The sequence below is a fragment of the Atractosteus spatula genome, chromosome 19, assembly GCF_055471065.1.
Source record: "Atractosteus spatula isolate fAtrSpa1 chromosome 19, fAtrSpa1.hap1, whole genome shotgun sequence".
In the NCBI taxonomy this organism is placed as follows: domain Eukaryota; kingdom Metazoa; phylum Chordata; class Actinopteri; order Semionotiformes; family Lepisosteidae; genus Atractosteus; species Atractosteus spatula.
The window spans coordinates 13,133,289-13,146,614 of record NC_142724.1 but is presented as its reverse complement, the minus strand read 5'-3'; the positions used below and the strand labels follow the sequence as shown (position 1 = coordinate 13,146,614).

Below are 13,326 nucleotides of genomic sequence, written 5' to 3'. Positions count from 1 at the left end.
AAGGAAGCCAGCTAGTTTTCCTTCATTTTTGTGAGGCAGAAATACTAACCACTGCACCATAATGCTCCACTTATGTAATCCATTGATTATTATTAGTAGTTTAGTAAAAGCTGGGAATGGGCTGCAACACCAGGAATTATGATTTCTGGTGTTTTCCATGACAAATATAGACATATTACTGCCAAAAGGCATAGGTAATCCCTCCAGCCCTCATACCTCATAAGTTCAACGGAGTTTGTGGGTCCATAATAAACAGGCATTCTTTTCAATGCGTCTATGTACTTATGTCAGTGAACTATGCATGTATGTCTAGATGTACTGTAGATAAACAGAGTGATCTTGCAGAGTAGATTCAAGCATATTTTTGTGCAACAGTTCTGATCAGTTCTGTTGTGATTCTATGATACAAATGAAGTACTGCACAGTTTTAAAGGCTGGGGGAGGGGGGTGGAGGGGGATCTCTGGCTCACAGTGAGTGGAAATGGGCAGCAGGAATGTGGAATTAGAAACATTTCTGATCCTTGTCCAGTGACTGTTTGCACTGCAGTCAGTCAGTGTGACATCAGAACTTGGACTTTATAAATGTCAGAATGAGCTCGCCCAGGCAGTCTGCAAACACCACAGCCACCACAGTACAGCTCCTGAGGATCAACTCGCCTCAAAGAACAGATATCTTCAAAACACCATGTTTGTGTGGCTTCTGTTCCTTCATGTGGTGACACAGGTGAGAGGGACTTGATTTATGCTTCTGAGGTATTAGCCTTTTGTAAAAGAAAAACTCGGGTTTGTTCAGATCTATTTTGAATTCTACTGGAGGTGCAATCCTGTATATGCATGATAAATTAATGCTGGTATTTCTCTATTTACTCTTGTGCATTAACAGTTTTCAGCACCAATATACAGTATATGTATACTGATCTATTGTATCACTACACACTGAGCCAGGAGAGTGAGTGCTGAGCAGTACGTGCTGTCAGAAAAAGAAAAGGTTTCCAAGTTCTGAAACCTGGAACTGTTCCTTTTTATAAAACATAAAAAGTCCATTTATTATCTTTTAGCTGTTGCAAAAGTAAGTTTCCTTGTTGCAGCAGATGCAGCATTTGTCATGCACCTCCTTATCTCTGAAAACAGTTTCCTGTGTTGGCACACCTGAGGTGCAGCTCCGTTTATTTTTAACTTATCTGGCCGAGTGAGGAAGGTCAGACTTCAGACGTGCCCCTGCACTCACACGATAGTTATGACAGCCACTGGGCTCCAAGAAATTCAGAACATCTGTAGTCTGTGCAGAAGAAAAAAGTTCTAAAGACAGTGAAGGTCTGGAAAATATGTTATTGCTGATGTTTTATATAATTGCAGTTTGTGTGCAGTGATGCATATGCACAGAGCTTAATTGTTGATCACTTTCTTGCAAATTCAATTAACCTCACCAACTTGTTTTTTTCAATGCTTTCACAACTGGCTGAAAATCCCAAACAGAACCTGAACAAACGTATTCAAATGAATGAAAAATGTGTCAATTGCCAAACGCTTGCCTCAAAAGCTGCTACACCACAGATTCAGGAATAAAGCACTTATAAGCAGACAACTAAGATTAGTAACATTGGCCAGCTCTCAGTAGAGCCACTAGTTTTCTTTGTAAATGCAGTACATCTCAAAGAAACATAAATGAAAGAAACTGTTACATAATTCCTGCTAAATACTGGCTGCAATGCTTGTTGACTTCTTAATAAGTGAGGTGTTAATCTGAAAGTTTTGAAACTGCTCTCAAACACATACCGTACAGCTGCCAATAAAGATGGCACAGACTATTTCAAATAGCCAATATTTACTTTGTGTTAGTAGCATGCTGAGTTAAAAGAGAGTGATAAATTTAAAAAAAATCTGCTTGTGCCTTCTGTGGGATACAATAATAAAATCTCGAAGTGTAACAGCAATTGTGGTTCTGTTTTTGGCAGGTCTGCTGCCAGCTCTGCGGCAGGCCGTGCTACTGCCCCAGGAGAGCTCCCCGATGCCCTGCGGGTGTTTCTGTAGTCCTGGACGGGTGCCAGTGCTGCCAGGTGTGTGCCAGGCAGGAGGGCGAGACCTGCAATGAGAGATTTGGCTGTGACCGCGCGCGCGGGCTCCAGTGTGACTTCAGCGCCAGCTACCCGGGGGGTCCTGGAGTGTGTGTCAGTGAGTATGCCTTCAGACGAGCCGCAGACACACATTGAGCTCCGTCTTCTGGGGTTGCATGCAGCAAATAAAACAGTGGCTCTGCGGTTAAGGATGTGCGCCTGTGACTGGAAGGTTACTGGTTCGGATCCCGTGGACAGCAGAGGAATTCTACTCCGCTGGGCTCCTGAGCAAGGCCCTTAACCCCAACAGCTCCAGGGGCACCATATAAATGGCTGACTCTGCGCTCTGACCCAAAGCTTCTCTCCCTGTCTGTGTGTCTCATGGAGAGCAAGCTGGGGTATGCGAAAAGATGAATTCCTAATACAAGAAATTGTACTGTATATGGCCAATAAAGTGATCTTAATGTTATCATTTCCACAAGCACAAACAGTATTGCAGAAAACCACACGTAAGCATACCTTATGAAAACAGCACAGTGGCTTAAGCATTGGCCAAAGGATGTACAGTAGATGTTGATTTGAAGTCTTTACCATGTAGGGGATCTTTCTTTATGAAGTTTGAGTAGGGAGCTGCGTAAGCATGCATAGGCTGCAAAGGAACAGGTAAAGGTTTATTCCATGCTGATAGTAGTTAATGTTTCTGCATTTGCTAATGACTGTAATGGTGCTATACTGCATCATAAATGAGCAGGACTGTTAGTTGTTCTACCTAATGTCTACAGCATGCATTGGCTAATGACTTATGTTATTTGAATAATTCACCAGGAATGTTATTGTTTTCATACTTAAGCACTAACCCGTGTTTTGTTAAAACATTTTGGGTGTTTGAGGGAACATATTTGAGTTCTGGAACCAGATGAAGATGATAAAATGGGATGTCATGGGAGGTTTCACCTTACGAGCAGTTGCAGAGGAATGAATTCAGCTTGTATAATGAGGGATGGAGGCTTGAATCCTTGTCATGTGGATGCAGAATCAGAGGCTGTGCTCACGCTGCTGTGTGCCTCCACAGGTGAGGAGGAGCTGGGCTGTGAGCTGGACGGGGTGAGCTACAAGGAGGGCCAGGTGTTCCAGCCCTCCTGCGCCGTGCAGTGCCGCTGTGCGGGTGGGGGGGTCACCTGCGTGCCTCTCTGCAGCGAGGACGTGAGGCTGCCCAGCCCTGATTGCCCCAACCCCCAGCAGCTGCAACTCCAGGGCAAGTGCTGCAAGGACTGGGTGTGTGAGAATACGGCCAACAGCGTTCTCCAAGACGCCTTGGCAGGTAAGGGCTGCGATGGTCTGGTGGAGGCCATGTGACCCACATCACCTTGACTGGAGGGTTAATGGATCGGCCTCTTGAAGAGTCCCTTGAGGTCAGCTCCATCACTGGTTGAGCAAAATGCCCCAGACACCCATGTGTCTCTGTAGAACTGTCTCTTGTTTTCATTCCTCTCCCACTTCTTCCTTGCCTTTATTAGACCTTGAGGATCACATTCACAAGTTACTCATGAGTTGCACACCATGGTTTCAGGACACATTTTGACATCCATGTGTGATCATTGGGGTGCAAGATAAGAACACTATAGTGATGTCAACCAGGGCTTTTTAAGGGTGTGTTTGCCCCCTCCTTGTTGGTGGTGTGACTGAGTTGTGGAGATGGGACAATTTGACACTGGGGTCCATTCACACACTGTGCTCTTAAAAGGTAAGTAGACAACTCCTGGACACTTGCACCGAAACAAATCCACTCTTCTGCTCTAAAATGGTGGTTTAATTATTTCATCTTGCAGTGGGGCGGAAACACTACCTTCTAGAACACTAAACAAGAAGAAAATATTTAATGTTTTTATGCGTTTGAGCTTTTCTGGAAAAACACTGAACTTGTAGCGTCAGACGTCTGACGCCTTTGTTTCTCTGTGAACCAGGTAGTTTAGTTACATTTTCACTCTTCTCGATCCAAGCTGACTTTGCTGACTGAGAGTGTGGAGATCCTAATCTGTGGTTGTGAAGCTCTAGCTTGTTATTACATGACTGACATTGAGTCTGTAAGCCTGGCGCAAATGTTTTGAGGCAAATTGTCAAGTCACGTTGACGCCACCTGTCTCGCTTTCATTTTTGTTCCACTCAAAATCCTACAATGTCTACTTTGTGGTTAGGCTGCCGACCCTTCAGTTATCATATTCTTTTACTTCCAATGGGGGATTCTTTTGCCGTACTGAAGCAAAATAAAACCCAGACAGACAGGACAGGAATAGAAACGTGTTTTTCCTTCCACGATTCATGGAAAAGACCAGGTTGGTAGGGCTCGGTGATTTCATAAAACAACACAATCTGTTAAATATAAATAACTCCAATAGGAGGTTAACAAAACAATGAAACAGTCTGGAAAAAATCTAGGATTTCAACAAATGCCACAAAGTCAGCTTGTGTCAACAGGAGAAGAACAGCTTGTGCTAAATGTGCTTTTGCTGCAGTGGAGCTCGAGAAGTGTTATACTGTATTGGATATGCAATGCTGCTCTGGAAAGGAGATATTTAGATTATTGTACATCATTAACAATCTGCGGTAGCCATATCTGTAGTTATCCAGAGGGACGCCTATCAATTCAAAGCCCTCTGCAATGTTTTCTTTTAATTTTTTGGTTCGAATACAGAATATAAACTGAATACAAGTTATCTGATTACAAATCATGGAACAGTGTGGCTGTTGACTTGAATCTGAGAGCCACATAAAGAGACATGTTGCTGAAAATCTGTCTTGGAGATATTTTGTGATCCTATTGTGTTGGGGAGTGATAGACACGGAGATAATGTTTAGCTGCATGTATTCAAGTGCCTCAAGAACTTTGCAGAATTATATGTTGCTTTGACACCTGTTTGTTTTTGAATCTTTTGAATCTGTGTTTCAGCAGATGAAGTGGAATTGCAAAAATAAATGATACTTTTTGACAAGCCATCCACTCCATTTTGATGAGCTGTTTGCCAACAATTTTGATAATAATTTACCTATTAGGTCTGCAGATCTTGTGTACATAATCTCTGGCAGAACAATATTAGATTTTTTGCTTACCTTTTCAAAACCCATACTGTCTGTGTGGTGCTTTCCATTCCCTTTTCCCATGAAATGGTATTATTGTTGGAATTTGGAGGAAAGGTGGGGTTTTCCTGAGAATAGCAAGTGGCTAATGTTTCCACCCTCCTCCACCCCCACAAACCATGTGCTGAGTTGTGCTTGGAATTTGGTGTACCTAATTTTTCAGTTCGGGATGTACAGTACAGTGGGAAAATCTCTTGGGCGTTCTTCCTTATTACGAATCCTGTCTGAACAACTGCTCAGTTTGTAGTGGGAAATGATATGAACACGTATATTGTTAAGAAACTATTGTAGAGGGAACGGATTTTCTTATCACGCGTATTGTTAAGAAACTGTGCCACCATTGTTGGGGCTTTTGTTGAGTTTGAGAAACGGGGGCTGGAGGATGTATTTCATGAAAGGATGTCTCGTCAACTTGTCTGGCTGGATTAGGGTATCTCGCAGTGAGTAAGTAATAGTGCTAATCTTAAATTCAAGGGATAACAAGCACCTTTCATTGACTCCTGGGCCAAAAAGCCTACTATAGGTAACTACTGTGTAGTCTGTAAGATGTGACCAAGGAGGACACAAGTGGGAACTATATGGTAGTGCCTTAAAACCCAAGAATAAGATCCACCTTTTTGCGCAAATCTGGAACAAGCTCCCCAGTCATGTTGTTGAAGCCATTGCATTGTCTTTTTTAAGGAATCCTTTAATCAATGAAGACTGGATTCTTTCATCAATTAGCAACAAACGACAAACTGATCTTTCTTATGGAAATCTATTCAATTCTTTCTTCTGGATTCTGGGTAGTAGTAATAATAATAGCTTACACTTACTGTATATAGCGCTTTTCTGGAACGTCACTCAACGTTCTTTACAGGTAATGGGGACTCCCCTCCACCACCACCAATGTGCAACATCCACCTGGTGATGATGTGATGGCAGCCATACTGCGCCAGAACGCTCACCACATACCAGCTCTCAGTGGGGAGGAGAACAGAGTGATGAAGCCAATTCATAGATGGGGATTATTAGGAGATCATGAATGATAAACGTCAGAGAAAAATTAGGTCAGGACACCAGGGTAACACCCCTACTCTTTTTGAGAAACGTCCTGGGTTTTTTAATGACCACAGAGTCAGGACTTCAGTTTTACATCTTATCTGAAGGACGGCACCTTTTTACAGTGTAGTGTCTCCCTCACTATACTGGGGCATTAGGACCCATACAAACTGCAGGCTGAGCGCCCCCTACTGACCCCTCTAATGCTTCTTCCAGCAGCAACCTTAGCTTTCCCAAGAGGTCTCACGTCCAGGTACTGACCAGGATCACACCTGCTGAGCTTCAGTGGGTTGCCAGTTGTGAGTTGCAGGGTGATATAGCTGCTGGCATAAAGTTTAATTGGCTTCTGGGAAACTTTGCCCTGGTGTGAGAATGTGCCCGCCAATAGAATAGTGTGTGCCTGTTGTTTGCTGGGATAGGTCTAGTTCCCCCACAACTCTGAACTGAAAAAAGTAGCTGGAAAATGGATGGATGGTTTGATCCCACTAAAGGAACCTCGCATGTGAAAGCAGACACTAGCCCTTTTGGCGGCAGCTAGTGGCACGTCTGCTGCTATTGCTGTCCGTCTACCACCCTGACAGACTGTATTTACTGTATCAGTATGCACATACCTGTACAGTATGAGGAATCATCACTACAACCGTCAAGTTTTTAAAAATCCCTTTGAACAGTTAAGGTTATGCAAATGAACATTTGCATTTATAGTGTTAGGGTATGAAGTTTGCATCAGAGAAAGTGTCAACGCCACTTGTGCAAATAAATTTGTATGTTTTTTTAATATTTCTCTTTTTTTTAAGAAAAAGAGATTCATTTCAGAGAAACAAATAGGTTTATTCCATGCTGAAAAAAGAAGAAAGAAAACACAACGAGACAGTGGAGGCTTATTATTTATCTGTTCCTTTGCAGCCTACGCATGCTGACGCAGCTCCCCACCTGAACTACTTTATTTCAGAGATGTTATTTCAGGGCCAACACGAGACAGTGCCAACATTTTCAGCGCCGTCCCAGAGTTTGAGAAGGCAGAGATTGGTTACGTTGGTCTCTGACACTTTAAAAACTGAAATTTCAGCTCACAGACCCGAGGTGTCCAACCGGCTGGACCCTCAAAGCCAGACCCCGAACTCCGGCTCTAACTGCATCGAGCAGAGCACCGAGTGGAGCGCCTGTTCACAGACCTGCGGCATGGGAACCTCCACCCGCGTCACCAACAAGAACCGCGCCTGCCGCCTGGAGACGCAGACGCGGCTCTGCATGGTGCGGCCCTGCCAGAGCCTGTCCCGATTGGCCCCCACGGTGAGTGAGCCGTGATGTGGCAGGTGTGAACGTCTGTCAAGCTTCTGCTCTTCCGCAGTGTCGTAATTCATCGTGCACGTGAGGAGTTAACGTAAGGATGTTCCCTTACAGGATTTGAAAGAGTAAAAGAGGCCAGATCTATTACCGACTTCAAATTAGAATGCCTTTTGAGTAAAATAGGTAACAATAGTATAGCAGCCTATAACATTGAAGAAGTACTTTTTAGTAAACAATGGCGCCATCTGGTGTTCAGGCATGGCATGTGCTGGGGCTGTAAGTATTTTATTTTTCCTGGAGAACTTCGTACATGTGTTTTTCTTTGAAACAGATAAGGCTCCTAAAGCTCCATTTCAGGTTTTCTCCACTTCAGTTTGTTACACAATCCCACTTCAAATTCTGGTGTCTCCCTTTTTAAAATTGAGACATTATTATACAGCCAGCAGCTGCAGCTCAGGAGGTGTGAGTCTGGCCAGTTCCATCATTCTGTGGTCTGTGTGAGTCTTAATGCGGGGGCTCTATACTGCAAATAAAGCACTGTCCTTCGTGTGAGACATAAGACCGAGCTCCTGACTGTCTGTGGTCATTAAATATCTCAGGGCGTTTCTCAAAAAGAGTAGGGTTATTACTCCAGTGTCCTGGCTAGTTCCCCCCCTGGCCTTTACCAATCATGGCCTCCTATTTATTAACTGGCTTCATTACTGTGTTCTCCTCCCCACTTATGTGTGATGAGCGTTCTGGCGCACTATGGCTGCGTACTGGCGTCATTTTTCAGAAGACTCCATACAGGAGTCAAATGGAAGTTTCCATTACACTGTTACAGTATCAGATTGCCTCATAAGAAGAAGTGGATGAGGATTAAATCAGTGAATGCCTTTTTGAGGTGAAGGGTGTTAGTATTGATTCCTGTTAGTGTATTTGATCAATACCAGTATACATTTTGACCAAGAATTTGATCCTGAGGGCTTAAAATCCAGGCCTTGAAGCAGCAAACCAAGGTGGTATTAAGGAGATCTCATGGCACTGTTCATACGAACATGAGTAAATGTAAACTCTTGGCTTAGGCAAGGTGGGTGCAGAATGGCTGCCACTCACCACCCAGGTGGGTGAAGGAAAACGGTGTGTCACAGAGAACTGACTGATCCAGGACAGTGTCTGGAGATGGTGGCGGTCAGGAGGGGATTTACCACAGTGTCCTGGCCAGTCTCCAGGCCTCTCATTCTTGACCTGTCTAAATTATAATAATAAACTATTTTATATAGCGCCTTTAAAGGTGGCTTCTCAAAGTGCTTTACAGGATGACAACAACAATAAATAAAAAGAATACACAAGATAAAACACAATTACAATATATATAGGAGACTGTGGATGGTGGTACTAAGAAAAGCGGAGGGGTGAAGAATGGAACCAGTTAAGTAAAGGCTTTTCTGAAGAAGAGGGTTTTGAGTCTGGATTGGAAGGAGTTTACAGAAGGTGACTCTCTGATATCCTTGGGGAGAGAGTTCCAGAGCTTGGGGGCATAACAGGAGAAGGCCCTGCCACCCATACAATGTAGATGGGCTTGGGGGACAGTAAGGAGAGCAGAGTTAGAAGAGCAAAGGTTGCGAGGTGGGGAGTAGGGAGATAATAGTTCAGACAGGTACTGAGGTGCCAAGCCATGCCCAGCCTTATAGGTGAGCATGAGGATTTTAAAGTCTACATGAAATTTGACCGGAAGCAAGTGCAAGGACTCCAGGATAGGAGAAATGTGATCATTTGCACTAGACCTGGTTGGGATTCTGGCTGCTGAATTTTGGACATACTGTAGTTTGTTCAAAGTAGATTTAGATACCCCAGCAAGTAGAGCATTACAGTAGTCAATTCGCAGGAACACAAATGTGTTGTCTAAACCGCGTGCTGGTTCAAAGGTGCACAATACTTTTTTTTTTCATTTTTGGAATAAAGTATGTAGGTATTTCTTAGGTCTTTAAATACTATGCCTTATGAAATTGGACAAATCTGTGGACAGTTCACCACAGTTCTTTTCTTTAAGTAAGTGAATGAGACTACGACAGGGTGTCTTAATGCAGTCACTGACATGCAGCGTTATTGTTTTTTTAACATACTGGGCTGGAGAACGCTGCTACTGTCCTCTGCCAAAACAAACAGCTATCCCCTGAAGTAAACAAATGACTACAGTTTATTCAAATCCCAGAACTAGATAAATATATTTAAAATAACTTGCAAAGCAATAGCCCTGCCTGCTTGATAAACATCTGATAGGCAAAATTCTACCATCTTTGTTAAAATATGGTAAAGAGTATTTTAAATGGTTTGCAAAAGAAAGCTGCCAAAAACTCTAATGAAATTGAATTCTTAGTTCAGATGTCTGTCATCAGAATGAATTTTAATGCGCTTTTGTAGTTTTACAGTGGTCAGGGGGTTCAGAACCATCCAGACAGCTCCGATGCCATGAGTTAGTTGTGTTATGAAGTCACTAGTACACAAGAGATCTCTATAAACTGCAAGGACCAATTGACTTTAATTTCCACAATTCATAGTGATTTTAAGCCACACAAAAATCTTAACAATGTTGCTTGTAAGATATCCACATCTACTGTATCTCAATAGAGTTTGTCTCGGAGATTAATCATGGATTGGGCTGGGACTTGGCAAACAAACTCATTGCAAATCCACACAGGAGGAGGGAACATCCAGATGACATGGGTGATGCGAAGCACTGTATTAATGCAAAACATTATTATGATGATGTTTAGCTGCAAGACGCTATGTACAAATAGCATCTGGGTGCTTACTTACAGTAGATGTTTCTGTGCCTTTGTAAAGGCAATGAACAGAAGCAATAAAGCCAGCAAATATTGTCTTTATTGCAAAAATGTGAAATTTCTCTCAAGGAAAGTTATGCTCAGTCTTTACACCACTCAATATTTGCATGTTTTGTCACCCTAGAAGGAAAAGGATATTATAGTTTTAAGAAGGTCATAGAAGAGCAACATGAGTGATTCATGATCTCAGAGAATTGTCATAAACACAGAGGCTAAAGAAACAAAACCTCTAAATGCAGGGTAGGTAGTTGATAGTGTCACCCTAGGGGACTTTTTAGGGAAATTCAGCAGCAAGCCAAAGACCATGGCATCACAACTGGAAAGTAAAAGCTCGATTCATCTAGATCAGAGCAAATTCAGGAGTGTTGGAAACAGGCTTTCCTAGCATGCAGTTGGAGTCCAAGCTCTGATTTACACATTTCATTACATTTTCTTGATGTTCAGAAGTCCACCTCTTCTCAGTATTTGTTCCGGAGTCTTAATGACTGCGTTGTAACCACTAGAGGCCGCTGATGTGCTAGTGAAGGGGTTTGTTTTCCGGCAGGTTACGCCCTGGTGCGGATCGGTGTGTTTACTAACGTCAAAAAGTGCTCAAGGACATCATTTGGCAGCTCATTTGAGAGCTCAGGGAGGAGAATTTATATTGGGGTCAGCCAGTGATCCTGTTTATTGACAGTTGTTTGGAAAATACATTTTTGGCTACGGGAGCAAGCTAAACTCACACAAAGGGGGTAACTGTCTCTCATTGGAAGTGTTGGAGGGGGCTGTACAGAGGGGTTGCAGAGGGAAGAGAAGATGGGGTTGTGTCAGGAGGTACTAAAAGCCCTTTGTATATTTTTGTTTGTGATGTTTTTGTACCACTATAAAGGTTCAAAAGGTTCATAGGCTCAAAACATAGAAGAGTAGGAGAACATGCTCTGTGCAGAGACTTGTAATTTGATAACTGCTCTGTCTGTAGTGAGCCTTAACTTAGAAGGTATTAAATTCACCACTCCCGAAATTAGTGCAATACCTCCATATCTAGAACTCTTTTGCTTCAGCCAATCAACTGCAAACTGGTGTTTGTGTCTACTCTTTTTTTTGTGCCTGGTGTAGTGCTCCATGAAAGCCCTGTGTTACACATCACTTGGAACTGATAGTGCTTTAATATAGAATGAATCTGTGGAAGATATACTGTACGCAAGCAGATAGATTAGTGGTGTGCATCCTCAAGGAATTAGGAATTAACAAGGAAATTCTTATTCATAAGTCTCTTTAAGTGATTGAAATATGTATTATGTTTAATCTCTCTTGAGAACATTTCTATCATTCGTAAAATGCGTAGTTTGTTTTGCTTTTTTAATCCTTTGGGGTCTCTAGGGCTGAATGTGGTACACCTTAAATATTCATACAGAAAGCGGAAAACACGTTTTTTTATCTGCATTTTTTTTACTGTATTAGTAGTTTCCACTTTCTAACAAACTGAAGCCGATTTTTGTGTTGCAGGGAGCCAGGCGATGTGAGCCAAGTCAGAAGGTGCTGCTGCCTCTGCTATTTGAATACCAGGGCTGCTATAGCACACAGGCCTTTCTCCCCAGATTCTGTGGCCTCTGCTCTGACTCCAGGTGCTGCACCCCCTACCAGACCCGCACTGTGAACGTGGATTTCCGCTGTCCACTGGGGAGGCTGGTTCGACACCCCATGATGGTCATTGATTCCTGTGCCTGTCACCATAGCTGTCCTCTCACTCACAGGCTCCAGTACAGAGGATAGACACTGTGCTGTCTGCTCCTCACAGACCCCAGTACAGAGCATAGACACTGTGCTGTCTGCTCTCCCAGACCCCAGTACAGAGCATAGACACTGTGCTGTCTGCTCCTCCCAGACCCCAGTACAGCGCATAGACACTGTGCTGTCTGCTCTCCCAGACCCCAGTACAGCGCATAGACACTGTGCTGTCTGCTCCTCCCAGACCCCAGTACAGCGCATAGACACTGTGCTGTCTGCTCCTCCCAGACCCCAGTACAGCGCATAGACACTGTGCTGTCTGCTCTCCCAGACCCCAGTACAGAGCATAGACACTGTGCTGTCTGCTCCTCACAGACCCCAGTACAGAGCATAGACACTGTGCTGTCTGCTCCTCCCAGACCCCAGTACAGCGCATAGACACTGTGCTGTCTGCTCTCATAGACCCAAGTACAGAGGATAGACAATGAGCTGTCTGCTCTCACAGGACAGAGGACAAACAGTGAGCACATTCTCACTCATAGACCCCAGACAACAGGAAACATCACTCACTGTCACAAGACAAATGCTGTGTTTTAGCAAGCTCTGCACCAGGAGCATCAATAAACTGCTCTGGTTTTATTTGAATGTAAACTAACATCCAGTAAATTAGTTTTGATCGTCCAGTACAAACAGCTCAGACACTAGTAACGGAACAAAAATGTCCTGCATATTTTACTTATTTCAACCTAGTATTAAAATCTCAGCAAGTTTCTAACTCCCTCAAGAAAAATCTAGTTCTCTGTATTCAAGATTTGCTCTTGCTACAAGCATGAATGTTTTTTAACTAACAGATTTAGAGAGTGGCATAAAACTTGTTGTTAAAAATGTCTTGATGTGTAAATATGCTCTACTGTATATATCTGTACACATTCTTTGTATATGTATTTTTTTTTCATTTAATGAGGATTACTTCATCAATTGCACTTATAAGCCATGTAAATATTCATGTAATAAATTTGACTGAAGTAAATCTAACAATAGATGTTTTTATTGAAATCAATTTAAGCAGTTTGTTTCAGAATTTGAGTTCTGATATCATTTGAAAGTAAAGGTTTTGGACTATCCATTTACTCACCATTCAGAATATTAGGAACCCCCACTCAGATAATGTTTTGGACCTGAGCAGGAGGAGGCATGATTCTCAAGAAGGTTTGGAGATATTTGCAATCCAATCTCATCCCATTCTTCAAGCTAGATTCCCTTCAAGTTCCGAC

At 42.9% G+C, this 13,326-nt stretch overlaps 1 protein-coding gene across 1 annotated transcript; it reads left to right on the top strand.

Annotated features, from left to right (window-relative positions):
- Nucleotides 1-612: 612 nt before the first annotated feature.
- On the top strand, nt 613-13,084 carry ccn5 (cellular communication network factor 5). The gene is made up of 5 exons (XM_088937494.1): nt 613-724; nt 1,956-2,172; nt 3,127-3,375; nt 7,300-7,523; nt 11,831-13,084. The coding sequence occupies exons 1-5, from the start codon at nt 686-688 to the stop codon at nt 12,095-12,097; spliced, it is 996 nt and encodes a 331-aa protein (XP_088793620.1). The 5' UTR covers nt 613-685; the 3' UTR covers nt 12,098-13,084.
- The last annotated feature ends 242 nt before the right edge of the window (nt 13,085-13,326 follow it).

What these genes read in the sequence shown, in the direction of transcription:
- ccn5 (XM_088937494.1), top strand. Translation starts at nt 686, where the DNA reads ATGTTTGTGTGGCTTCTGTTCCTTCATGTGGTGACACAG. An exon ending in GGGTCCTGGAGTGTGTGTCA is followed by an intron (nt 2,173 to 3,126) that starts GTGAGTATGCCT and finishes GTGCCTCCACAG; the next exon opens with GTGAGGAGGAGCTGGGCTGT. An exon ending in TGTCCCGATTGGCCCCCACG is followed by an intron (nt 7,524 to 11,830) that starts GTGAGTGAGCCG and finishes TTTGTGTTGCAG; the next exon opens with GGAGCCAGGCGATGTGAGCC.